General features: G+C 36.6%; 1 protein-coding gene across 1 annotated transcript in view; it reads left to right on the top strand.

The window, feature by feature from the left end:
* Window positions 1-27,621, top strand: part of cacna1bb (calcium channel, voltage-dependent, N type, alpha 1B subunit, b) — a 61,277-nt gene that overhangs the window by 6,039 nt on the left and 27,617 nt on the right. The window contains exons 5-17 of the mRNA XM_077736750.1: window positions 958-1,097; window positions 15,772-15,863; window positions 16,001-16,153; window positions 17,801-17,988; window positions 20,861-20,964; window positions 21,483-21,598; window positions 21,681-21,770; window positions 22,275-22,364; window positions 23,171-23,389; window positions 23,476-23,588; window positions 23,752-23,864; window positions 23,993-24,124; window positions 27,460-27,532. Of these exons, the coding sequence (XP_077592876.1) occupies window positions 958-1,097; window positions 15,772-15,863; window positions 16,001-16,153; window positions 17,801-17,988; window positions 20,861-20,964; window positions 21,483-21,598; window positions 21,681-21,770; window positions 22,275-22,364; window positions 23,171-23,389; window positions 23,476-23,588; window positions 23,752-23,864; window positions 23,993-24,124; window positions 27,460-27,532 (1,623 nt within the window). The remainder of the gene's footprint in view (window positions 1-957; window positions 1,098-15,771; window positions 15,864-16,000; window positions 16,154-17,800; window positions 17,989-20,860; window positions 20,965-21,482; window positions 21,599-21,680; window positions 21,771-22,274; window positions 22,365-23,170; window positions 23,390-23,475; window positions 23,589-23,751; window positions 23,865-23,992; window positions 24,125-27,459; window positions 27,533-27,621) is intronic.

Genomic DNA, 27,621 nt, shown 5'->3' with positions numbered 1-27,621 from the left:
AACAACATGTGTTGAAAACACCTTTCACGATACGGTAAATCTTGTCTAAGGTGTATTATCACTTTTGCTTTAGCGTGGGTGGACCACGATATAGAAAAGGTCACATTTCTTTTTCCTGCTCTGGTCCGTCATACTGCCTTTTATATGATTATTTATGTTGGAAGAAGCAGCAGGATTCGGGGGGGCTGGAGCTGGGGACTGTGTCTGTCAGCTTGAAGTATGCTGAAAGCCAGTGAGGAAAACCAAAGAGGGTGGAAAAGGCTTGAGTGTAAGCGGAAGATAGCCGTTGTTCAAGTCCCGAACAGGGGAAGTAATCTATCATGTCATCATTTAAGCATTTTTTTGAACAAATTATGAATTTTGAGGACAGGCGCAATGTTTTTTACACCGCCAACTCCTTCGCCAACAATAAGCAGGACTCGTTACTTTCCCTTTAAAACTTTAGGTTTCATTACAATGCTCGTTTTTGACCTGATGGAAGGAAAAATGGCTTTGTTTTTTTAGTGTGTGTGTTTGGATTTAGTTTGCTGCTTGGTATGGCTTACATTTTTATTATTTATTTTCCACCTGTGCTCATTTTTGACTCACCAATTCTCTGCAGGTGTAAAAAAAAGTATTTATTTCCCTATATTTAGTGCGTCTTATAGTCCAAAAATGACTGGGAAATGTATTTTTATGACATTTTCTTGCTTCAGGTTCAGGTAAAAGTACTCCTTAAAGTATTTTTGTCCCTATATTTTCCCCTTTATTTTGACCCGCCCTTTAAAGAACGGCGTTCAACTTCTTGAACTCTCGCTTTGGTTCGGATGAAGAGATAAAATGAGTGATCTTTCTTTCTCTATGTTACTTACCCCCTTTTTTCTTTCACTTTATGCTTGATTAAGTCTCTAGCTGTATTTTTGTATTTAAATGCCCCTTTCTTACTGTGATTTTTTTCTTTCTTTCTCCCAACGACAGGACGACACAGAGCCCTACTTTATTGGAATATTCTGTTTTGAGGCAGCCATTAAGATCATCGCCTTGGGCTTTGCATTCCACAAAGGCTCCTACCTCCGTAACGGATGGAATGTAATGGACTTCGTGGTCGTTCTTACTGGGTGAGTCCTTCGCCCGCTGGGTGTCGGCGACGGAACGCCGTGTCACCAGTGAGAGAGTGGCTTCTTTTGTTTGTCCGCCTTTTCAGCAAATTTATTTGGCGTCACCTTTCTGAGGTCAGTTATCGGGCTGTTGGCTATTTTTTTTAGCACTTTTTTATTGATTCTTGAGTCTAACATGTAAAATACATTGCAACATACATACATATACAATGAAATACATTTTCCAGGTCAAATATTGTTTTTTTTTTAGTTACTTATAAATGAAACAGGCTTAAATTTAGGATTAGCGAGGGGCCAACTTGAAAACTTTTTAGCTTTTAGACACCCAACTTACTTTTTACATGCCATATTAAATGGGTTTAAAAGCTAAAGTATGCATAGAAATGACTTCCTTAACTTATGAATAGGAAGTCATTAGTTCCAGAGAATAATATGTCTGCAATACATTTTTTTTTAATACGTGATTTTGCATAAAATGCGCGAGTATGTCAGGATTGGGGGAAAAAAAAACAGCTTCTCCGACTTGGCAAGCCATTGCTGACACAGCTGGATACAAATGAACAATTATATTGTGTGTCTCCATTTGGTTGCTAGGCAACCACTGTAGATAATGTACCTTGGTCTGATCAAGGCTTTTTCTGTGTATGCGCTTGTGCATGTGGATAGGCGTCGTCTAGGGGTGGACGTGGGCAACATGTCTCCTGCTCAATAGGCTAAAAAAATGTCCAAAAAAACAAGTACAGTGATCCTTCAGTACTTCACACTTCACATTTGGTAGATTTCATGCATCACAGTCTTTAAAAATTAAGGATAGAAAGAATAAAAAAGAAAATAAATGCATTTTTTTTCACTTTGAGGCACAAGAAACAATGCCTTTCAATACATAACTATTGCTTTTGACATACTGTCCCTAACTAGTTCATTTTTTGACCTATACAATTGCCATAACAAGCGAATTATGCAATCTAGTAACTGCAAAAAAACATTTGCAGGCATTCTCTCGCCGTTTCATTTTCCATGCAAAGCAACTCTTTAACCTCTACTAAGAAACACTCTGCCCTTAAGTCTAATACCAGTAGTCTTTTGGGTAATTCTGTTTGCACAGCCGTCCACGCCTAATGAAAGGGTCTTAAATGATGGTGTTGCCAGAGGCAGCGGCAGACCTTTAATCTCTCCTGACCAGACATTAGAAGCCCGTTATAAAAGAATGAATCTGGCTGGGTTGCCAAAGCCTTCATCGATGACACGTCCATCTTGCAGTGTATTTTGTTCACCCAAATTGTGTAGGCGGTTCATTTTAATCACACAATACAAACACACTACATTACTTTATCAGTTACTAATGCTTTGATCAGAAATATGTAATCATATTATATGATAAGTGCACTGGATTTCACTCTTTTTTTAGCAAAGGACAGCTGTTGGGCTCAAACTAATTCACCACCTAAGCTCATTAAATATACATATGCCTTGTAACCATTTTCTAGTGCAATTATGATGTTTTTTTTCAGTGTTTTTGCATAGTACATTTTTTTTTTTGGCCACGAAAATATAGGCATTTGGAAAGAATAATCAAAGCATAGTAAGAAAGCTTTCGTTTTAACTCGACGAGAACAATAACCTCCCTGTCATCGCCACGGAAACAAAAGCAGGACAGTCATTTGGATTTGTTTATTTATAGGTATGTTTGATTCAGGAGCCCCGGTTGCAAGGCCTTAAGTGGTCGGGGGGGTCCGAGACTTTGGCGCTCGTGTGGACTTCAAAGTTGCCAAGGCCTTTCATGTACGTCTCTGGTGATGGGGTGAACACAATTGCTTTGGCTTCAAAGTGGGGTCAAAGAGAATGCGGAGGTGGGCTCACATTTACTCGCGTCCGGCGACATCAATAAATGCACCCTTTTGAACTATGACCAGATCTTGCTGATCATGAAGGCTTATATGTGTGTTCAATAGCATGGCGGATTGGGTTGATCGTCGGCATAGTGGAGTGGCTCCAAAATGTTCTAAATTTGGGTGGTCAATTATTTGCAACCATGCCAAAAGAATTATGTAACTTATCTGGTCTGTTCCCTTTTGGGTGATTTATTACATTTCTATCAACCTTGGCCAATTGCTCCCATTATTAATGATTGCAATTCCCCATATTAAGCGAGAAAAACTGTATAAATGCACGTATCTACTCACATTGGGCGCACATAAAAGTAACATTTTCTACAAAGTGGACGGCTTTCTGACATGCTATGTTTGTATAGTGAAAAAGTATAGTTAAAGCAGAAGAATATTCGCAGTTGAGGATGATGTTTTGGGTAAAATGAGATCGGTTTTACAAAAAAAGTACTTAAAAAACACTGAACAAAAGTTTTTTGATGGCATACACAATTTGAAATGATCAAAAAACGTATAAAATAGGGGAAAAATGTATAAATTGACAGGTATGTTATAATGATTTGCTAGAGTGTGGGAGGCAGTTGCTCTTTTACAAATAATTTGGAATAGCTCTTCCTCATAGTCAATTATTTCTCTAATATGAATTTATTCACTGATATTGATGGTTTAGATAAGTTTACTTGATCTTACAAAGCTGGAAGTTCAGACTACAGTGGTTGTTTACATTGCATCATTACAGACTTTGCTGTGAAAAAACATATTTTGGTACACACTGGGTTAACATTGATGTGCATGAACCTATTTTCTACTGTAACATAGATGTGTCCCAGGTGTTTGTGTTTCCTCTGGAGGCTTCCCTGGTGGTTTTGTGATTGATGCGTCTCTCAATATCTGATCAGCTGACTGATGGTTATTGACCTGACAGGCGTCAGCTGTCTATTGCTTTCCTATGTCGACGCCAGAATCGTGTTCTTGGTACAGACTCTTCTGATTAATGTTAAAGTATATTTTTGAGCAAGCAGTTTCTGTTTGGAATGCTAAATTCTTATTTGGCATGTGTTTTAGGCGGAATTTTGCATGAGGTACTTAAATATTTGTGCGTAAAATCACCATGAAACAGCAAATACAGCCTTTTAATTTAATAAGAAGCACAAAAATGATGCAGATTAAGGCTTTATTTACTATAAATGATTTTTTTGTGTTCTTAACACTAAACTTGATCTTATTTAAAGTAAAAATAGACACAAAAGGGTGTCTGGAATGCACCAAATCATAAAAGAAAGGGAAAATATTGGAATGCTGGTCTTTCTGAAGTTTATTATGCACTTAATCAATCTCAATCTTGAGCCTCATAAACAATGGCGTGCATAACCTGGCGGCTTTGGCGAGAAAATCATCATATCCATCACTAATACAACATTTGAGTAGAGCTGAAACTAACGATGTTCTAAATTATTCAGGAAAACACGGCACTTTTTAATGAATCCTTGAATCATTTAGTGGATAAAATGGTAGCAAAAAGCAGAGTGAGACAGACAAATTATAAAGGTGAAGCTAGTTTGTAAACAGATGAGGACTTTAGCAAATGATTAGGCAAACATAAAAGGGATTGTGGATTTACTAGATAGAAAAACGATTAGTTTGTTTATCTGTGTCATCTTAAAATGTGATGATTTAAAGATATGCTATTAATGCGATCAACCTGTGATGTCTTTTCTCCAGACTTTTAAGATCCAAAGATCTCAATCAGTCAACTTTTGAACCACAGCGCTTTTAGTGATTTAAATCTTTTTAATAGGTTGTCGTCATCCACGGACTTTAAAGCAGAAATAAAATACCAACCCTAATTTGGCAAAGCAAGAACTAGTTTAAAAAAAAGTATAGACAAACACTAATAAATTGGACTTGGTTAATTTTCCCCACTGATATTGACATACTATACATTTTCTAAACACTTTACTGGTAGTAAAATATGTTCAAAAAAGTCAATTTACCCACAACACAACAAGTAGCGATAGTAGCAATATTATTTTATTATATTTTTATTCTAAATTGTATGTATGATAATGTAAAGCGACCTAAAAACCGTATGCATGCATGTACATGTATGTTTATGCATATACGTGCTTATATATGTGTATGTATATGTATATATGTGCTTATATATGTATATATGTGCTTATATATGTATATATGTGCTTATATATGTATATATGTGCTTATATATGTATATATGTGCTTATATATGTATATATGTGCTTATATATGTATATATGTATATATGTGCTTATATATATGTATGTGGATGTATATTTCAAGGACTTATCTATTTATGTTTAAAACGCCTTTCCTATTTCTGCATCGTCACCCTCCTGCTACTGTGACTACGAAATATCCCGAATACGGGATGAATAAAGTTATCCACTCCAACAAAACGGGCCAACGGGAAGACATTTTGTGCCTTTTGGCCTCGTATCAGGAAAGTAATGCTTGTCATACGAATACGCCGTGTCACATCTGATGCGGCAGGCTGGCAGCTTTCCATCTTCTGGCCCACACCATACTAATTACACTCCTAATTTGTAGGAAATAGACAGCCATAACAATGGCGTCATGCTGCAGCAACTCCATTAAATTCCATTTAATGGCACGGTCAACGATGTGAATGCACACGTGTTGGTAACTGAAGCGACCAATCCTTCTAAAAGGACTGGGAAACATCTCTTTGTGGCATCCCCTCCTGTTGCCCGGCATTTGCGTAATGGAGCGAAATCTGCTGCAGAGAGACTCTGTGGCTTCACACCAAGTAAACACGGGCGTGGGGGGGTGCTTGAGTGTGTGCAGTGTGTTCACTGACAGCGAGAAAAAGAGAAAGGCATTCCCTCCTCTGGTTTCTGCCTTTCAATCTCATTAGATCTACGCGGAGGATGCTTGCTTTCTCTTGCCCAAGCACTCATGGCGTCCTCCTCCTCCTCTTCTTCTTCCTCCTCTTCTTCTTCCTCCTTCTTCTCCTCGTCTCGCCTCAGTGGAGAGACTCTGTTTGGCCGCCCTACCCCCCCGTAAGCGCTCTGAATGTGGAAAAACAAGAGTTCTACACAAATAGGTGTACAGTGCAACAGAGATAAGACAAGCTCAAGTGTTGTCTGACAAAATATGGTTTTTTTGTAGGGGATGGTGGTCCCCAAAGTAGGCCTAAAGAGATCAAACTGGGTACCAAGTAGGGAAATGGGTTCTTTGATTTAGTAGGTCAGAAGCGTAAGGAAAAAGTTTTGATATGAGGATTGTTTGGGAGTTTTTGTGAGGAAGTTTGAGCTTCAAAATATGGTTAGAAAGTTTAATATCTTATAATGATGTTAGGGAAATTGGCCCTTCGTGAGTGTTGTGATGCGGTCATTACTTTTAGCTTTAGGTCACAAAATATGTGGAAAAAAGTGTTTCTTCGACATATATGGAGAAAAAAATCTATTCTAATTAAGATTAAGGCAAATATTCCAGTGCATAATAAATTGTAAACTTTGACACACAAAAAAAGAAAAAAAACAATTATGAATTATGAATACATAGCTGCAGAAAACAAAAACTACAAAATATAAGCAGAATCTTTGGTTCATGGTGTTATAATAACAAGGAATATTTTGGTAGGCGCCAAATATATAACACCATATAAGGGGGCGGGGACTTTACACACCAGGATATTGTGCATAAATCATTTGCCTATGGCTTTAATGGATCATTTATTAATTGCTACTTTTATACCGTTATTGGCTTCCACCATAAACCTGTTTGAAGAGAATTACGACTCTTTGTTTTGTCGTTGGAGATAATTACATTACCTAGAAAAGATATTCAATGCAGCACAGAGAAAAATTTAATTATTAAATCTCAGTTTAATAAGGGTGTGCTCTTTAATGGCCCTTTAATGTTAAAAAAATATAATAATAAAGCCAATGCATTCACTATTTTGACTATTAAAAAGTCTAAGGTTAAAAATATGATGTATATAGTTTTGTTTTGGGGTTCAGGACCATTTTTGAAGCATATTTTATTTCATATTTGGACATATTGATACTACAGGTTGTGAAAATATTGGTTACACTTGTAAATAGTAATAACAGTTGATTTTATTTACTAATTTATCTTGAGAGTTAAATTATTAGTTTTTTGGGTTGAGAGGTTTAAGTATGAATTTTGATGAAGTGCTTATTTAGTCTTTGAATTTTGCTTCTTGCTGTTAGACAATTGTAAGAGGAAATATGAAAAATAATAATCCATAATAGGGAAAGCAGCATTTGACAGGTAGGGCTAAAAATATCAATAGTTGAGGGTTACACAGCTCACAACAAAATATGATTGCTGCTATTCTCGCCATCCTGACACTTCTACTTGGATGCGTGACCTGCGGGACTTCTTCTTTCCAAAGATAGAAGTCAGAATAAGAAAGCAGTTGAAAAGTGACAAGTTGTGATTGCAACTAAAGCCACTGTGCTTTGCCATTTTGGCTCAATTTGCTGCCTCAATGTGTACATTTGTACTACAATTGAAGGTCTTTGTGTCAATGGACAAACTCAAAATGTTGATGAGTTATTGATTAGTTATTTTCTTGAAGATTTAGAGTGGTGAAGTCATTGTTGTGTCTTAAAGTCGTTGAATTGGTCCTGCGGTTAATTTTAATGGTCAATTTTGATTGTTTTGGATGGATTTGAACCTTTTTGGGTAATAAAAAACACAGTAAATCGTTGGAAGATTATGATTTTCAGTATCTGGAAAGAAAACTTGCATGCTGTCTCTTTTATTGAGGGAAATAATTGGTAAATATATGTTGTATACTGGAAGAAGGATCGTAAATTAAGTGTTATATTGTGTTCAAAACAGAGAAAAGGCTTTGGACCTCACAGGAAGCGGTAATATTATTATAAATCTCTTATCATTCTCAACTCATCTTCACTCTGAAAGCTTCTGGTGACCATGCCAAAAAAAAAAAGGAAAAAAATAGCGCTTATTTATGGAATCAAAGGTTGATCTCTGCCAAAATACAGAAAGTATTTAGCCAGTGAACAAAACGTACGCAAGCTGTCAGATGGTGACTTTTTGTTGTATTTGACTCATAGATACAAAATAAACCTGTTAGTGAACACTGCAAACAACAAACACTCGAGTTTTTTCCCCCAAAGTAGCTTGGTTTGTCCTTTTTTTATTTGTATAACGATAGATATGAACAATATTTACCTTTTTAGCCACTCAAATGACTTCTTTACTGCCGTGTATTAAAGCGAAGGGAGAAAAAAAATGGCCGTTAGGGGACAGATGGGAGAGTGGGAAGGTTGTAATGGGTCGAGAATAGCAAAAGGCATGGTGTTCTTTAGCTTTTCTTATTTCTAAGAACAGAAAAAAATGATTTAGATCGTCCAATAATGTCAAAAAAGAGCCTGTTTTTCCATTAACGTTATTCTCATGCATTGGTATATAAATATGATATATTTAACACATTATAATACACCTTTTGCATGGTGCAGATCATAATACTACAGAGTGTTGGTGGAAAAAAAACAATTTTGTTGTTATGATGTGAATAGCGGCACTTTCTGTTAGAATGCTTCCAAGGGGAATTTCTGATTATTGCTATGTTACATCAAAGTTATTATGTTTCATATCTCATATCTTATGACTGTTTGGACCATAAGTATTAGGGTTATGATAGTTCTGCTTATTTTATTTTGAAATCAAACAGAACTAATGAATATGGAAGATAATTGTAAGTTTATTTTTCATTTTTTTTGTCATTTCAAGCCGCAGAATAACAATTTCGTCTGGAGCACAGGACTAATTAACAAATAAATAAATATGAAGAGGTTTAATATATTTAAAAAAAACACAGTTTGAGCTGGAGACTGGCGACAAATATCTGGTATCACTCCCCGGTGTAAACCTTGTTGATCACTCCACCAAACTCACCACAACACCTTAGAGAAATAGAAAAAAACACACTGAAGTACAAAGTATTATCAGACTTCATGCTTGTATTGTATAATGACAACAAAAGTATTCAATGTAATTTAATACAAAATTGTTATCAAGTTCTGGCTGAGTTTTGTTGTTGTTTTTTTCTATTTCTTTTAGGGATTGTGGTGGAGTGGTGGATTGGTTAAGAATGTTTACACCTGGGACTGATTTATTTATTTAAAAATAATAAAAAGTATAATTGCAGTTAACAACTCCGATTAGTATGCACTGAAAAAACAAATAGTTTTGTACGATGAATTAAAGTTTTGGGACTTTTTCGCAATCACTTAACTGATTATTTACCACTAAGATATTGATTTGAATGCTTTTATTGTCATTATACAATGACATAAAAGTATAATCAGATATAAACCACATAGTACAAAAATAACAACAACAGACAGACAAATAAATAAGAAATAAATACATTAGTAGTCCAAGTTAGTTCAGCAAAGTGGACTTATAAGTGTATTTGATATTCCGGCATGTGTCAATCAGTCCGATTAACAAAACAAACAGATTGGTGTGAGTAATTTCCAGCTCCTCCCATTTCCATTTCTTTCTTACTGCTGCACTGGTGCACTTCCACAGGCTCCGCGGAGTCATTGTCACGTCGCCTTGCTGTTTCTATGGTGACCAGGCGCAATCTGTTTCCAAGCCAGTCTCTCGCTTTGGCACTCCTCTTTTGCTCGGGCGACTTTCGAGCAAGTCCGCGCTTGTATAGGTGTGAGCCGGATCACTTTTGCATGCACAAATGGGATAATTCTAGCTAGAAATTAAGATATTGAAATAATTCCAAAAGAGAAATTCATTGTTTTGAATACTGCATTTGTAAATAAGAGCATAAAGTTGTAAATATATAGTTTTTTTCTATATTCAAATACATATACAAAAAGTATGTTTTTCTGCAGCAATATAAAAATAAATGTATGCAGTTAATTGATTCAATTTATAAATAGTGGCCTTATACATATGAATAACATATTTTTGATTATCATCTTTATTAGCCAAGTTCATTTTTTTCTGGCCACGAGACATAAAATTAAACATAAATTCCAGATGGAAGTCTGTTGATATTTTAAATATTGAATTATATTTCCCCCCTCACATTGCTTGTTAGCTATGAAGAAAAGTGTCAAATAATTCATAAGCTCCATACAAATAGTGTCGGCAAAAAAAAATAGAAAGCCAAATATAAATGAGTTTTCCATTGATGCACAGTTGCACCTCGACATCCTGACAACCTACAAACACAATAGTACAAATGAAAGATTAATATCGCACTGTGATTGTCGGTAAAAATGGATCATTTTCCAACTTGATACAGCTCTCATTGGATTGTACCAGCATTGCATATTTGAAGCCAAAAACCCCCAAGAAATGATTTTCCTCCATCTTTGATTGAACAAATGCTTTTGAAGCTCATTTCCCCACATTAACCTTTTATTTTTTTTACCCAGAAACACCTGCTCTCCATGTCGGGCAAAGCGGGGGTGCTGCAAAACCTCTTGGGAATCTAATACGAAGCTTCTAGTGAAAACCAATTGGCTAAAATCCAGATATTATTGTATTGAACCAATGCAATACAATAACATTGCCCTCCAGCTGTCCCTAACATGTTACAGTATGTTTTACAAGCTACTTATGACGCCAAACAACCGTTTTAATTACCTGCACAGGGGTCCTTAATTAAGACCGGTCCCGACATATGACATTTAGAGGGTATGAAGGCCTTGCAATTAAAAAAAAACAGCTTCCATAGTCTGACATAGCCAATAAATAGTTTTTTTTTACATGGCCAGGCAAAGAGAATGGAAGAAATTCTGTCCAAAAATGGCTCCCAGGCACTGTGCCAGATGGTAAACAGGGCCTACTAATTGATTTGATTCGCTCTCGCAAGCTTGTGTTTCGTCATTTGGTCTCTGGAAGAGTTCTGGGGTTCTACCATGGTCACAAGAAGTATCTGACGACATTAAGTACGGATTTAGGTCATCAGTTGTTATCATGATCGCGGTCTGAAGATAATGAGAGGAGCCATTTTTGTTTTGTGTTGACCCCAGAGCAGGCATTTCTAAGGGGTGATGTATTTAAAGGGGATGTGAGGAGATGTTTTGGTTGGCGATATGTGTTCCAAAGGCGAAAATAGTTGGGTTAGTACAGTCAAAGTACTCTGAAATGCTGGAAATTCAACTAGTTTTAATGCACTTTTGCCCTCAAATTTGGCTTCCCCCTTCAATTATTATTATTTTTTAGCAGCTGTTATACTATGCCCTTAAAATAAACTTGGTTGAATGCATCCAAGAGGACCAAAGTCCTACAAATGAGGCAAAATCTGCACTTGGATAACTTTGAATTTTTAATGACATCAGACTTGATATAGTCCTCATATCCCTCTTGTATTATGCATAACCACAAGTCCCATGCATACAGTGTTGTTATCACAACAGTTCTCTAGAGTCGCAAATGAACCTCGACTGTTAAAATGTACCCGCCATGACAAAAACTATATTGTCGTCATTCCTGCAATACTTCTTAGTCAAATCATGAACTAAAATTGACATTATTCCATCCATCAATTGTTTTAATCTACACTAAAATTGCTCCTCCATTAGACTAATGTTATAACTGAGAAAGGGTTAGGGTTAGGGTTAGGGTTAGGTTGCAAAATCAAAGCGAGTGTTAAAATTTCTACACCTGAGTGAGCTAGTAAAAGTGTCCGTTTCACTGTCTAGGATGAACGTGCATGTAATGTGTTAGAATGTGCATTAGTAACTGTGTAGCAAGCCAGGCTTCCCGCTTTCTCTTCAGCTCCACTTCACCAACACAATAACAGCACATCATAGTCCAAGAGTGGGAGGAAAGGAGGAAAGCTTACATCACAGGCCACGAGTTACTGACATGTTTTTGTAGTGCCCATGTGGTTCTCACTAACGCAATCTTGTGTGCATTTTTATGCTTTTGACGCTTGATATTAATACGTACAGGAATCCACAACTACCATATTTTCACAACTATAAGGCACACCCTCAATGAATGACATGTTTTATTTTTTTTCCATATATAAAGAACACTGGATTATAAGGCACACTTTCTATTTTAGAGACAATTTTAGACTTTTAAGTGCGCCTTATAGTCGTGAAAATACGGTAGTTAGTTTTATTTAAGGTGACTTGGTTTGTCTTAAATGGATTTAGCAAAATGTATACTGATTTAGGCAATGTTTTTTGTGCTTTTGCTGCCATTCAATAGCATAAAAAATAGTATTGTTGCTATTTGAAAGTTATTCAGTGTGGAGAATAGTCAAAATTTAGCCTACAAATCGCAACTAGTTTTAAACCATGTCTTACGTAGATGCGGATTTCCCCACTCGCAGGAAAAGGACATTCTCATCTTTTATTCAGGTACTTGGTACGACAAAACAGAGCTTACTGTAAATTTTTCAAAGAGCTTGATATAAAGTGTGAAGCGTGACTGTCTGTCAGAATGCAGCTTTGTTAGTTTTCTCGTCTTTTTGGGCATTGTATTGCTTGACAGTTTTCAATTCCACTCACTATTCTGCTACGGTTTTCAATCATTTTCAAACGTCTTTCCCTGTTTTTTAGAGAATTTGAAAGGATGGAAGTGTTTTATTGGGTTAGTTTAATGTAGAGGAACGAAATGTTAAATCCAAGTTATAATTTATCACCATTTAAACTGCCTTGTTCTAAATCATGTGTTTCTCATCATTAACCAGCCAGGATTCATGTGAAGTTAATGTCGTGAAAGTCTCTTGAAATATGTACATTTAGCCAGAGAAGCAAGCCTGTGAGGCCGTAACGTACAATTTGACGCGCATAAACACACGTAAGCTCAGTTGAGTGGTTTAAAGCAGAGCGTATTACCTCAGCAAATGAGTCACACTCCCATAGAGCTGGCTTTTGTAAACAGACTCCTTGTTAGCACAGTGAGGCATACTTAAGTCCTTTATTTGATTAATACATCAATTTGAGGGAATGACTTGATCACTATTATTTTCTAGGAGATGTATTGCCAAATATGAACAATCAATGTTCAATCCTTATCATAAATACTCATAGGATACAATTACAATTGTTGCCATTTGGAAATATAATGAATATGGCCAAACATATCATATTTTAATTGTTTTTAAAATAATAATCAATGATGTCTTACTGCCTTTTGCATGGAATACTTTTAAATTCCAATCCCATCAATTCTAATGATAGCTAAATCCATCAATTCCAATGGGAATTGGGAAAAACTACAAAACAAGTCAAGCAATACTACATTTTCTAATGCTAAATATTATTTATCTCTGGACATGATACATTTTTTTGAATTTTCTTGGTCTTTGTTCAATGTTGGTGGCCAGACACTTATTTTATGTGCCTTATAACATGATTACTTTCTTCTATCTCGGACACAAACAAACACAAAAGTCAATAACAATATCCTATACTGTCTGGCTTTATATTAATCCCACTTGGTATGTTTGAGTAGGTGGTATGTGTTCATATCTTGCACAGCTTTATTTTCAATTTATATTTGATATTTTAGGAGAAATACTGATGCAAGACTTGTGTTCAATTTCTTCTTCAAATACTCAATACAAGAACTTTGATTTTCTTAGTTTTTGTACATCACTACTGTCTTTTAGTGGTGCAAATTGTGAATTTAACCTCTGTTTAATCATTTTTGTGTCTGTTTTTTAATGGAAAATGGGATATATATAAAGCCAGGCTATAGAACAACAGCCATGTTTGATGGCGAGTGACTGTGGCAGCTTCAATGACTTCATGTGTAGCCACTTCAACCGTGTTCATGTGCATTGTGGCCTCTCCTGCCTCCGTCACAGCTGTCCGCTCGTATCACATTACATCAGGACCACAACACACACACTAGCACACAAACACACACACACATGCAGCATTACAAACAGGATGTGACATACTGAACTGATGATTAGTTTGCTCGTTTCCTTTTACAAGATTGTAGCTTTAATTGGCATGAAATGTCTCTTGTCAAATCATCAAGCCTATTTTCCTCACTCTGCTGATCTAGACTAAATTTGCATAAACATATTTCCTTATATTTTTTACTGGATCCATCATTTGTCAGTATGAGAAGGCGCCTCATATCGTGTCTAATTTGTTAATTGTGTGTTTTTATTTTATGCTATTTTATCCTAAAACTGCATTCACTTAAATTATAGATAATGGGAATAGTGTTGTACATGCCATACATTTATTCTATTATATTAGAAATAACTGTAATTTCATGTAATCAAGACATAATGAAAAAGTTGTCATGACAGGAGAATAATTATAAATTATAGATTACACATTTTTAGCATTTTTTTCAATAATGTGACCAAAATCATTTATATTTAAACCATAATTTACCTCCTAAAAGTGTATCACCTATTCATGCCTATACTACAAATGCCATATTAATACAAGTACTATATTTTGATCCCCATGTAAAAAAAGAAAATGGCAAAACTGACCACGGCTACTCGTAATATTTCCACGATGGCACTCATCACTAATGGGAAGTGACGCGGCGGTGTGTACTTGACAGATGATACAATCGCACCACATATTTCCGGTCTAGCTGTCTGGCGCCCACATGGACATATTGCAGTGATGATAAAGGAATATTAAAATTCTATAGCTCCTATTTCTGATGAATCCTTGCTCAGACTGTCTGTCTACATAAACATCCAATCAGCCTTTCATAAAAAAAAACACGCACATGCTTGCACACATATGCACATGTGCACTTAAAAGAGCAAAGTGAGTTATTGATTTTGGATAAAAGCAGATTTGGGGGCGTAGTTTTGACTTCTATTGACTGCCCACGTTTTATTCCTGGCTTTGCCACTGTAACTTTTCATTTTTATGTTGAAAGGACAGCTTTTTTTAATTATTCAGGGTTTAAAAGTAGAACCATGGGTCAGTTTTTGTATATTTTGGACAAGTATTATAAACCAAAGAGCCAAATATAAAAGAATTTGTCTTCTATGAAAAGATGTGTGTATTTTTTAATAGACTTTTGTCTGTCTATTTAAACCCCGTGTGTTTGCGAGTATTTGTTGGATTGTCTGCTTTACCCTGATTTTTCTAAGTCCCTCGTTTCCCGATGTCTTCCATATCAGGTTTGGTTTTGTCATTTTAATTCCAAGTCCTCATATTTTGTATTTATTTTCCTTCATATCCCTCCTGCGGTAGTTATTAAAGTTTTTGGTGGAGCACTCCCTGTTTGAGTCCTTCTACTACATTCCACGCCCGATGCCGCACTTCACGTGATAGGGCTTGAACTATATAAAATAAAAAGGTCATTTACATCCTATTAGACGTGTTATGATGGGGTTCCTAATGGCAAAATAGGCTTTGCTGGTTACCTTGGCAACTGATAACTGGGGAGTAATGACCTTTATTGCTCTCAACTTTTTATCTTACTGCACTTGGCGGGTGGGAGTCATTTATTTCAGTCGAAACAAAGGTTAGTAGTAGTGAGGATTTAGATTATAAAATCTGAAATAAAACATTATTTAACTAAAGTAAATTGCTTAGATGTGGGAATATGTTGATATACATCAATGCAGTACATATATGAAATTCCCTGTGGTAAAAAATGGAGGTTTGTTAAGTATAAATGTGATAATTGTAGCTTTTTGTGTGAATCTGAAGTTATTGCTATGACTCAATATGCAACTTTAAGTTAATGACAATGCATTGTTGTTTACAGATGTGCTTATAATTGTATATTTTTGTGTCTATGCACAGGATCCTGGCAAAAGTAGGCTCCGACTTTGATTTACGTACACTCCGGGCCGTGAGGGTCCTGCGACCGCTCAAACTTGTGTCAGGGATTCCCAGTAAGTCTGTAAACATGTTGGGAAAGTTCAGAAGTGTGTTGGATCAATACTGGAAATCCTTAGCACATCCCAACCTGTAGAAAATGTTTCTTTTCTTTCATATTTCCATTTATTAAGATTTGTTTTGTTTCCTCCAGGCCTCCAAGTGGTGTTGAAGTCCATTATGAAAGCCATGGTACCCCTACTTCAAATTGGCCTACTGCTTTTCTTCGCCATTGTCATGTTTGCCATCATCGGCGTGGAGTTTTACATGGGAAAATTTCACACTACCTGCTTCAACATCGAGACTAGTAAGGATAAACAGCTCTTATTCTTTTGTACAATGTTGAATTTCTTCCGAAAAATAGTCTCAGGCTCAAAATATTAAATTGTTGGGGTTATTGTTAAGCATTTGTGTATTATGAAAGATTGATTGCATGTCTGCGTAATGTTTAATTCATCAGGGGCTATTACCAAAGCACGCTTTTATGCGGGTGTGTATGAGATAGTCTCCACCCAATCAGAGTGTTGAAATTGGTGTGAGGAGTTCGAACGCTTTGCTAAATTGTCAGATTATTTTAGTTCTAGCGACCCAGCAGGATTTGATCACGCCTTCAAGCATTTACTAACAACTGCAAGAGGACAGATGGGTGCTGTTTATTTTTATTTTTTGCTTTGCATACTCTAAAATACTATAAATAGTGATCAGGGAAAAGTATTTTCTAAAGTATTCTTCAGAAATGCGTAAAATATACTTTTGGGAATTTCCCAAGCAATTGTGTATAGCATATTTACCTAAAATGAACTCAAAGTAAAAAATATTACACTTGAATGAGCTTTATAATGATATTATATCCCAAATGTGTTATTCAAAGCAGTTTTTCCTCTTCACCAGCTCATAAAATGAAATAACCATGAAAAATATCTTTGTGGGGAATTAATTGATGCACTTTGTAAAAGAAAATAAGGACAATAGAGCTTCCAAAGTAAGACCAAGTTGAGCTGACACAGCATCTGTCATTGGGAAGCAAAGACTACATTTTACAGGAGTGGCACTAGAGGCATGTTGGCTGTGCAAAGTGGCTGTGCACATCATTGTTAAAACTTGATCCAGGCAAGAAAGGTTGGCCTCGAAAGCATCTGGTAGACTCAGCACATTTATTCTTCATCCTGAATGGTTTGACGTGCACCCGCACAACCTGCAAGTCACCTCTCACCACCTTCCATTCAGTCCAATGCAATTAAAAGTTGCTTAGAAACTTTACTACTAATTGTCGACTAATTTATGTCAAGGACTTGCTATCCTTTGTGAAGTGGCAACAAAAAGCCTGCAACGTCCTAGGAAGTATTTATTAATGTAGTATATGTGTCTTCAATTGGAAATATTTTGAATACAACATAAAGAAATGCAATGGAAAAATCCTGTTGTTCACAGATTGGTTTCTTTTCAAATTGCAGCCGTGCAGTAAGCGTGCATATAGTCACTCTAATGATTTTCTGCATGCTAGCAAGGCATCAATAACACCTCACTTCATCCTTTTAGTAGCCGATGACATGGCAAATATTGCGCTTACTGGGGACATGCTGCATTATAAAAAACAAAGTGGGGCTGGCGACAAAGCTGTTTAGGTTACAAATGAATATAGTCAGTATTTAGGCTAGACTGGATGTAGGTAAAATTCATTCATTTTCCCTATTGCTTATCCTAACAAGGGTCGCGGGGGGTGCTGGACACTATCCCCACATAGTATGGGGACCAGGCTGAAGGGAACGGACAACCAATCGTACCTAAGAGCAATTTAGTGTGTTCAACTAGCCTACTCTTTATGTTTTTGGGATGTAGGAGGAAACTGAAGTACCCGGAGAAAAACCATGCAAAACTAAATCAGAATAAGATAACGTTTGGGATTAAGTGGGGTTGATCTTGACTCAAAGTGGAATTTTTCTCTTTCCTTCAGATGAAAAAGTCGCTGAATGGCCCTGTGGCGTGGACCCCCCAGCCAGATTATGTCCAAACGGGACCAGGTGCACAGAGTACTGGACCGGACCCAACTTTGGTATCACCAACTTCGACAACATCCTTTTTGCCGTGCTTACGGTGTTCCAGTGCATCACCATGGAAGGCTGGGTGGATATCCTCTATAGTGTGAGTTATCTTTTTAAAAGTTTTATATGACATTATACAAAAAACATCAACAACTACTATGATTTTTTTGACTTGTGGATCCCAAGCCATAGATTCCCTAACCCCATCTTTTCTAGAATAGCTCCAGGAAGGTAAAAGTGACAGAGATCATTATTTATTTCGTCCTCAAACAAAACCATATCATTTTCATTTCCTGTGAGCAAGTTCTAAAATGGCAACCATCTTTCCTCCTCCTTTCTGCCCTTTTCCATTTCACTCCAAACATCTTCTGTGGCTTTTAAGGCTCATTATGCTAAGCACTTGCAGACTCTGTGGTTTGATCCAGGACAGCATTTTCATTCTGTTGATACTTTCCCCGCTTTTTATTTTTTATTCTTTCTCTTTCCTTTTTTACGCCTTCCGAGAAAATTTCCATCCTTCTTGAAGGGGATTTATCACAGATTAGCCTGTATTCCCACACATATAATTTTTTGTTGTGCATATTTTTCTCATTCTTTTCTGCAGTCATCTCCCAAATGCAGTAGTTTCCCAAATATATGCAGTAAATAACACAATTTTATACCCATTTATCATTACAGAAATCAGTAGTACTACTAATTTTGCATCCTTTATTCATGAGATGTTTTTATGCCGCTATTTGAAACTTGCAGAGTATTTTCACAAGTGCTTCGCCAATAGAAATTTGTCAGTGAAAGATGCACCAATAGAGAAAAAAATGACCCCACCTTATCTTGCAAAAAGCAGCTCGTGTTGTCGACGAAGACCTTAAATTAACCAAAGGTCTGCAGAACCGTGAACAATAGCGTTAGTTCAACAATAACGGATGATTCTCCCTAACCTGAGCGTAATGTAATTACATTTACAATTCTTTTATAATCAAACAACCTGACGCTAATGGGAAAAACATCAACTAAAACCTGCTTGTATTGAATAACGTGATAACTCATGGTATTTTTTAACCTTTAATCAAGTAAGTAACTATTTTTGGTAATATTATAATTAAAAAAAACTGTAATCTTGTTCAGTGAATGTTAATATTATGGCCTAAATGACCTAAAATGTCTATTTGGGTATCTTAGTCATTATGGTATACATATATTTTTAATGGATACATAGAATTATATAACAAGTAAATGCTGATGAAAAGATTCTACTATTGGTAGATTGGTCTAGTGGGTACTCTAAAATGTATTTTGTAGTTTAAACAAGTTTTGAAAGTATTTCTCTTCTTTTGGTCAAAATTAATTGAACATCTAATGCTGTCACTGGCAGCCAATGAGTTAATTGAGTCCCCTATCAAGTCTTAAAACTGTCATTTGCAGACATATTTAATTGCCCGTTGTATCACCAAGATTAGAAACCTGCTGTTTTCATTGGCTACTAACAGGAGGCTATAAAACGGCAATACACTTACTTGAGTTGCGCCTCCTGAACACGGATGAAACCTCGAATACTTTACACTCACTTATTGTTACTGGAAAAGGGTCTTAACTTAAACCCGTTGCATCCTAATCTCTCTTTGCTGGGTAATTCTCGAGCCATTAAAATGCAAGTGCGACAATCTCGTGTTATCTAGTAACTGTTGGAGTAATCGCTGGCTGAAGCATCACCACTTTTATTTCTGTCTAAATCTGCTGTGTCAAGCTCCAAAATACTAAAATAAATACAATTGGAATCATCATTAACCTCCTAAAACACAAACTCTTACACATTCTTTGATATTTAGGCTAATAGGGACATTATTTCCTGCTTTTTTAATGACTACAATCCACAGATTATACTATGTTCTTATCCAATACAACGTTGAAATGCGTCATTGGTGTCGGGGAATACCATATTTTTTTTGGCTATTAGTCAAATCTGAGAATAAGTCGCACTGGTCAAAGGATGGGCAACAAAAACAGAGTTACTGTAGTTTAAGTTGCATTTTTGGGGGGCCATTTTTATTTTATTTTATAAAAAACCAAGAACAAACTACTACAAACTGTTAAATTTGCTGCCACACTTCCACTTTAAATGGATTGGACGTCAAGTGCACGTGAAAACAGCGAATTTACACTCAAATAATTTGTTATGAAAAGAAAATTGGGATCGGATCAGGAGGTAAAAATTCTCAATTCCTACTTGCGTTAACAAAATAGCTCCGGGATAATTATACTTCAGTCCTCATGTTGTACTTAAACAGTGGATGGGGTCACTTGAAGTACCTTGCTTCAAGCAACATTGTGCATCAGCAGTTTTGTAATGAACCACATGAGTATTGCCAGTGGGTTCCTTGGCCAAATGTTTGGAAGGTGTCTTGCCATCGGGGGTGCAGAGTGGTCTACCACGCAACTGCCCCGCCCTTTGCAGTTAAAAGGCGACTCGGCTCATTGGCCCAAATCCGTTTAGATGACACAGATGCTCCATTTGCCTTGGGTCAGCCTTTGTCACCAAATTAAAAGAAAATAAGCCTCAGTGAAACACACCCATATCCGTAAATCTTGATATAATACCTGTAGATTGGAGTACTTTTTTTAAAAAATATGTAGAATGCATGAAATGATGCAGAGAGTTGAAAAGGTTGCAAACACAGAATTGTAGGCACTCATTAAAATGCAGGCAGAATCACAGATGTTGATGCCAAAGGCTGTTTGTGACATAAATACTCTAAACTTAAATTCCTCATGTTATTAATAAGATTGAGTTGAAATATCTATCATCCTATTTAATAACTGTAAATATAATGGTCAATTTTCTCTTAATTCTGTTCTTAACTAGAAAGGTGCTTCATGTTTATTAATAAATGTTTCTTTGTGCTGTAGAATAAGATGAATTAGCTTTTTTTTCTGCAATTTCTAATGTTTTGCAACCATCTGTTTTGACTGTACAGACCAATGACGTGGCAGGGAACACATGGAATTGGCTCTACTTCATCCCTCTCATCATCATTGGCTCTTTCTTTATGCTCAACTTGGTGCTTGGTGTCCTGTCGGGGTAAGAACACTGAAAAGAACAAAAATAGATCTGCAGCATTGACTTTGGCACTTAAACCCAAGCTAATTAGGTTTTACAACATTTTAATTTTAAGGCTTTTAAAGGGATTTGGGTGATTTGGTTGGATGTCCATCTTAGCAACGTTTAAATGAGTTGTAATATAGAATTGTGTACAGGGCGATTTTAAAAAACAAAGACATTTAAAATGAATATCAAAGTTTTTAACCTTGAACCAAAGACGATCATAAAATCACCAAAAGAATCCAAATAAGGGACGACTACAAAAGCTGTAAACAATCTATTTCAGTTATATGGCCATAAACAGCTGTGAAATTTAATGCCTGGTGAATTGGGATTTTATCAGTCGGGATCGGACGCCAGTCGATTAAAGGGATGTCCTACTTAAAATATTAAAAAACAGATGGATGAGAAATTCCAAATAAAAACAGGAAATGTCAAGTGAATTGGACTTGGCTCACGTTTTGAGGCTATTTAAGTACATGTATTTTTTTTTATAGAGAGTTTGCTAAAGAAAGAGAACGTGTGGAGAAGAGGCAAGAGTTCCTGAAACTGCGAAGACAGCAACAAATTGAAAGAGAGCTTACTGGATACCTGGAATGGATCTGCAAAGCTGGTTGGCTATCTCCCTCAATCCACCTGTGCTATTTATTTAATCAGCCTGATTGTTGAAAATGTTCATTTTCTTCCATCTTTAGAGGAGGTTTTGTTGGAGGAAGAGTATGAAAATGCCGTGGAGAAGTCGCCATTGGATGGTGCGTGGTACAAGAGGAAAAAAAATCTTCCAGGTAAGAGCAACACGGAAAAGTTCTTGCTAAATAGTGGCTTTTTAAGATTTTATTACTAGGAATGTGTAGTTGCATTTGACTCTTTAATACATGAAGCTTAGTATCTCATCCTTTTGCATCATTTTCTGATGTTGTCATCACTTTAAATCTAGTTGGAGTATAAGTTTTATAACTTGTCCTATGTCTAATGATTTCAGCATCAATATATTTTACTGTATACAAAATCAACAAAAGTTTGAATGGCAAAAAAAATAAAACACTGCATCACGAGTCAATTAAAATCCATCTCAGGCCGGCAATTTTTGTCCATTGTAAAGCTAGCTGAAAGGCAGAAAATTAAAACAAGATGGATGTCTTCCAGTCAGACTCTCCTATTAACTCACACTTGTAATTAGCTTTTCTTCCACCTCACCACACACAAATACACACCCGTTCTCAGGTACACAATATTGTATTGTTTGGGAAAATACTCTGATTTCTAATGATTTTCTTCCATTTTCACAGTCCTGAAACGAAGCAAAAACAAGAAGGGTAAAAATGACCTGATTGGTGCTGAGGAAGGGGAGGAGCCATTCGCTGAAATCTCCTCTGTAGGTAAGTTGGACATCAGCAGTTTACCTTTGACCTTCTCATGCTGTCTCCTTACAGAGAAGACCTTTTAAAAATAAATGTCACCTTAAAAGCCTGTCTATGACAATAAATGTACTCCAACCCGGCTTAGTCAGATCTATATTTATGACGTGCCATGTCATGTCAAGGCAATAAATAAATGGTTAAATATGCTCCTGCCAAACCTGTCAGCATCACTTTAAACGCGCTTCAGTACCATCTGGCTGTAGTAGTTGTATGGTTTATGTTTTTAATTAGAGGCTGTGATTAAAATTGTTAAATGAGTATCTCCTGCAGCCTATTAGAATTTGAATGTGGAAAGAGAATTGTCTTCAGGGGAATGAGAAAGGGAATGATGGTTTATTGTCGTTGTGTTGGGAAGTTGGTGAAATATGATCATTGAAATGTTAGTATTAAAATTAGGTACTTTCATTTATAACGGGATTTAATTTGGTTTTAATTGGAACGTGTTAGGGTAAGTCAGGGTAAATATTAGGGATGTAGTAAGACAATTAGTGGGAATAACTGAAAATCCTGATGCATAAAAATATGTAAACATAAATATATACATATATAGGAGTCAAAGATTTTTGCCTTCTGATCTGTGCACCAATAATACTAATAAAGCCAATAATAAAATTAAATTTTTACCTTCATATGCCCTGAATGCATGCAAACCTCAGCCAGATAAGGAAAGAAAATATTTGAAAAAAGTAATCATTTAGCTTTTGTATCTTATGCCATTTAGTCCGAAAAAATGACCTATTGACCTCTTCATGTCATTGCTTTAGGTCCTCCCGGTTCTCGATTTTGTGGGGTCAGAGAAAGCAGCACCAAGATGGACAGCTCATCTTACTTTCGCCACAAAGAGAAGAGGATTCGCTTCTTCATCCGGCGAATGGTAAAAGCTCAGAGCTTCTACTGGATCGTCCTGTGTCTAGTTGGCCTGAACACCATGTGTGTGGCCATTGTCCACTACGATCAACCCGAGTGGCTCACAACAGCCCTGTGTGAGTCTCTTCAGGACTTAATCAAGTCATTTTCAGCCTCTTCACTTGTCATACCTGCAATGCATTTCAATTTTTTCCCCCAACAGACACGGCAGAGTTTGTATTCCTGGGATTGTTTCTCACAGAGATGACCTTAAAGATGTACGGCCTTGGACCCAGGAATTATTTCCATTCCTCCTTTAACTGCTTCGATTTTGGGGTAAAGTTTTTCGAAAAGTTAAGATGGATGATATAGTCTTGAACAATGTTCCCTTTAAGTTTGGATTTTATTTACTGCGCACCATATGATTGCTGCTGCGCAAAGAAGTCCATTTATTCCAATGAGGGAGAACTCAACCATGCTGATTTTCTTCAACTTTTAGGTGATTGTAGGAAGTATTTTCGAGGTGATCTGGGACATAATCAAACCCGGAGCATCATTTGGGATAAGTGTGTTGCGAGCCTTGAGACTGCTGAGAATCTTCAAAGTCACAAAGTAAGTTTCTCTCTTTAAAGAACAAAAATGTTCATGACTTGAACTTTTTTAAGCCAGTTCAAATACTTCCTGGTCCTTTTGACAATGCATATTTTCCAGTCACTTTAGTTCTGATTTTTCTTTTGAAGGTATTGGAACTCTCTAAGGAACCTGGTGGTCTCCCTGCTCAATTCCATGAAGTCAATCATCAGTTTGCTTTTCCTCCTTTTCCTATTCATCGTAGTTTTTGCTCTGCTGGGCATGCAGCTCTTTGGAGGACAGTGAGTAATACTTTTTAACCTGTTTCCCTCATTTTTCTTATTTTTGCTTGATTTAATACACACAAGGACTGCGTTTGGCTCCTCTTGAGTTCCAATTAGGCCATTCTTTGTCATACATCCACACACAGGACTGTCACATGTACACAAGTGGTGAAATTCCCTAGCTGACCCTTCTTGTGCACAGCCAGTGGCCCCACCCGACGCTGGTGACAGACATGTTGGCGCAGCGTGAAGCTGGCAAAGTAGCAGCACTCACTGTGGCTCTTTGATATCAATCTCAGCAAGGGTCCCCCGCTTTCCAATGATAAGAGCATTTTATAATCCAACTGGCATTTGCTCTTGAATAACTTAACTGGCACGTTGCTCTACTTGGATCGTAAAATATAGTAGTGAATATAGTAGTAGTTTTATCAATTCAATTAGACGGCATAACAAATATAATTGTTTACTAAAAGGCTTATACTATTAGATTCTGAAAAGGGAGTTTAGTTGTCGAAAAACAAGTGCACTGTTTACTTCTCAAGTATTTATCATCAAATATGGCAGCACACTCTGCCATGATCAGCCTATCAGAGTCAACAACAACCATGTATTGTTGTATGTGTATGCCTGAATATATGTATATGTCTATATATGTGTATATGTCTATATATATATATGTGTGTATATGTATGTCTATATATGTGTATAAGTATGTCTATATATGTGTATATGTATATGTCTATATATGTGTATATGTATATGTCTATATATGTGTATAAGTATGTCTATATATGTGTATATGTATATGTCTATATATGTGTATATGTATATGTCTATATATGTGTATACACATGTATACACATGTATACACATGTATACACATGTATACACATGTATACACATGAATACACATGTATACACATGTATACACATGTATACACATGTATACACATGTATACACATGTATGCACATGTATGCACATGTATGCACATGTATGCACATGTATACACATGTATACACATGTATACACATGTATACACATGTATACACATATATACACATATATATACACACGTATACGACTTGTGGCTCAAGAAAACAAACAAATACATCAACAATATACATGCTATTTTTAAATAAATACAGTTTCCACTTATAATAGCTGCCTTCCAACTCCTCAAAACCAGATATACATATAAACACAATATCAGTATCTGATTTGGAGACACAAAAGCCCATATCACAGTACATGCTCACCCTGCCTTTCAATGTAACCTCTACATTTCTAGAAGGCTGTTACGAAAAGCTCAATATAATAGAATTTGTATTGTATCCGGCATTTTCTGCCAGGTGGTCCCTCATTGTTGTGTAAATTACCACGTACTGCTCGTATTGGCATAGAATAGTACGTACTCGCATCCAGATTTGGTGTAAAACAGCCTTTCACATGGATTTGCTTCCCCTTGGACTGACAGCCCTCACAAACACCACGTCGGGCAGGCTTGCAAGCAGCAGGCTGTTGCCATGGTATCCAGCCTCGTATCAGTCTAAGCCATCATTAGCGCCGCATCAGTCTCATGTGATGGACAAGTGTGAGATGAGTCTGACGTCCACTCGGCTTTCAGCCAGCAGAGCGCAACAGGCGGCAAATGTCCACATTTTAACTGGCCTCTGCAAATCGTTTGAGTTTGAAAATGGAAGCCTGGTAAGAAAACAAAGGTCAGTTATCAAGGCTGGAAGATTTTTTCTTTCTCCGATGAGTAAAGCAAACATCCGAGATCCTTCCACCCCGCAGGCAAATGTGAGGCCGTGTTGAAAAGACAATAAAGGACTTATTGAGCCTGAATTTGTTTGGGGTTTGGGGAGATGATGTTTTTTTTCTTTCCAAAAACACCCAAACGTCTCTTGGTAAAATTGAGAATTAAAAGATAAACAGCTTGAGGCCGTGGACCGTTTCCCTGCTGAGACTCAAAAGACCTCACGTCTGTTTGTGATAAGCTTGGAGGAAATATGCCGCTTTTACAGTAACGACTAGAAAAGCACTTTTCTTATTATGCTCATTTTAATAAACACACAGTCCACCCTACAGGGACACACACTGATTTTTTTAATGCAGTAAATGTATTAATTCCCTTCTACTGTAGACCCAAATCTCAGTTTTTGTTGCTTTTTATCCAAACATGACCAAATTCAGTTTACAAATTCCTACCACACTATTTTTGTTCAGTATAAAAATATTTTTAACGCTCCTACAGCTGTTACTGCATCTGTATGATATGATTACACTTGACATTTACGCTCTAAGCTCAGACATGACTAAAAAATTATTGGTTCTGCAAGAGGCTGTGCTTGAAATATTTTACCGTTCTTACACTTGTAATTTCTTGAATTTTAAAAATAGGAAATGTATAAAGTTTTGGAAGTGAAATCATGTTATTTAAAGAAAATTGGTAGTCTCAATAGATGGATTTATGTTTGCCAGCTTGCTAATACATGCATTTATTTTGCATTATTGGCTACTGCGACCTATACTCAGGTGCGCCTTATAGTCCGAAAAATATGGTTTTTGAAAGCCACATTAGAATTTTCAAGAATATGTACATAACTAAATACATAAAAGCGCCTGCTGTGATCAAACAGAGAGGGAACAATGCTGGAAGGAGGCGGCAATGCAGAAAAACATTATGATGCCAAAGCTTATCGAATCAAAAAGCTCCTCCCCACTCTCCTCTAATTCACTTCCCCACACCCCTTTTTTTCCCCCTCATTTCCTTTATGTGATGCAGTCGACATGAGAGCAAATCCTGTATGGCTGGCTGATCAATGTCGGGTTGTTATAGATTTAGCGCCATTTTACAAGAGACTTGACATGAATGTACGACATACACTTAACATGGCAAGATCTTCTCGAGAGGAAGAAGCAATTTAGGCCTAATGGCCAAAGTGATCTTGCGGTAACAAAGTGCACCACATCCTCTCTTGCTTTTTATAGATTGATTCGCATCCACACTTCTCACACTTATAGAAACTCACCACTGTTTTCAGTATTTTTGATTCTGGAATCATATTTGTTTCATGCCATTGACACAGTTTAGGGGGTGTGTGGTTGGTAATCAGCCATTGTATGTGTATTTAAACCCCTATATCTGGTGTGGGTGTTTATGGAAGTTATTTTTTTTCTTTGTCTGTGTGTCTTGTGCAGTTCAATTGCCATTTTGTCCAAGTTTATTGTCTTTTATATGGTTATTTTGTTATTAAAATCCAAAATGGTGCACCTTCTGTCTTGCTTCGCACCACAGGCGAATCACAACCAATTTGATCTTGTTCTTCTTCTCTTTCTTCCATGATCTAGATTTAACTTTGAGGAAGAAACACCAACAACAAACTTTGATACCTTCCCAGCAGCCATCTTGACCGTCTTTCAGGTAAGGGCAAACCCAAGTGTAACATCAGTAAAAACGTCCCGCACCCGGTTAATCTCGAAAATGAGAAAATCTTGTCGCCGTGGAAGACT

This window comes from Stigmatopora nigra, chromosome 17 (genome assembly GCF_051989575.1).
Source record: "Stigmatopora nigra isolate UIUO_SnigA chromosome 17, RoL_Snig_1.1, whole genome shotgun sequence".
NCBI classification, from domain to species: Eukaryota; Metazoa; Chordata; class Actinopteri; order Syngnathiformes; family Syngnathidae; genus Stigmatopora; species Stigmatopora nigra.
Note: the sequence above shows the minus strand (reverse complement) of the source record. Positions and strands in the feature narration are given on the sequence as shown.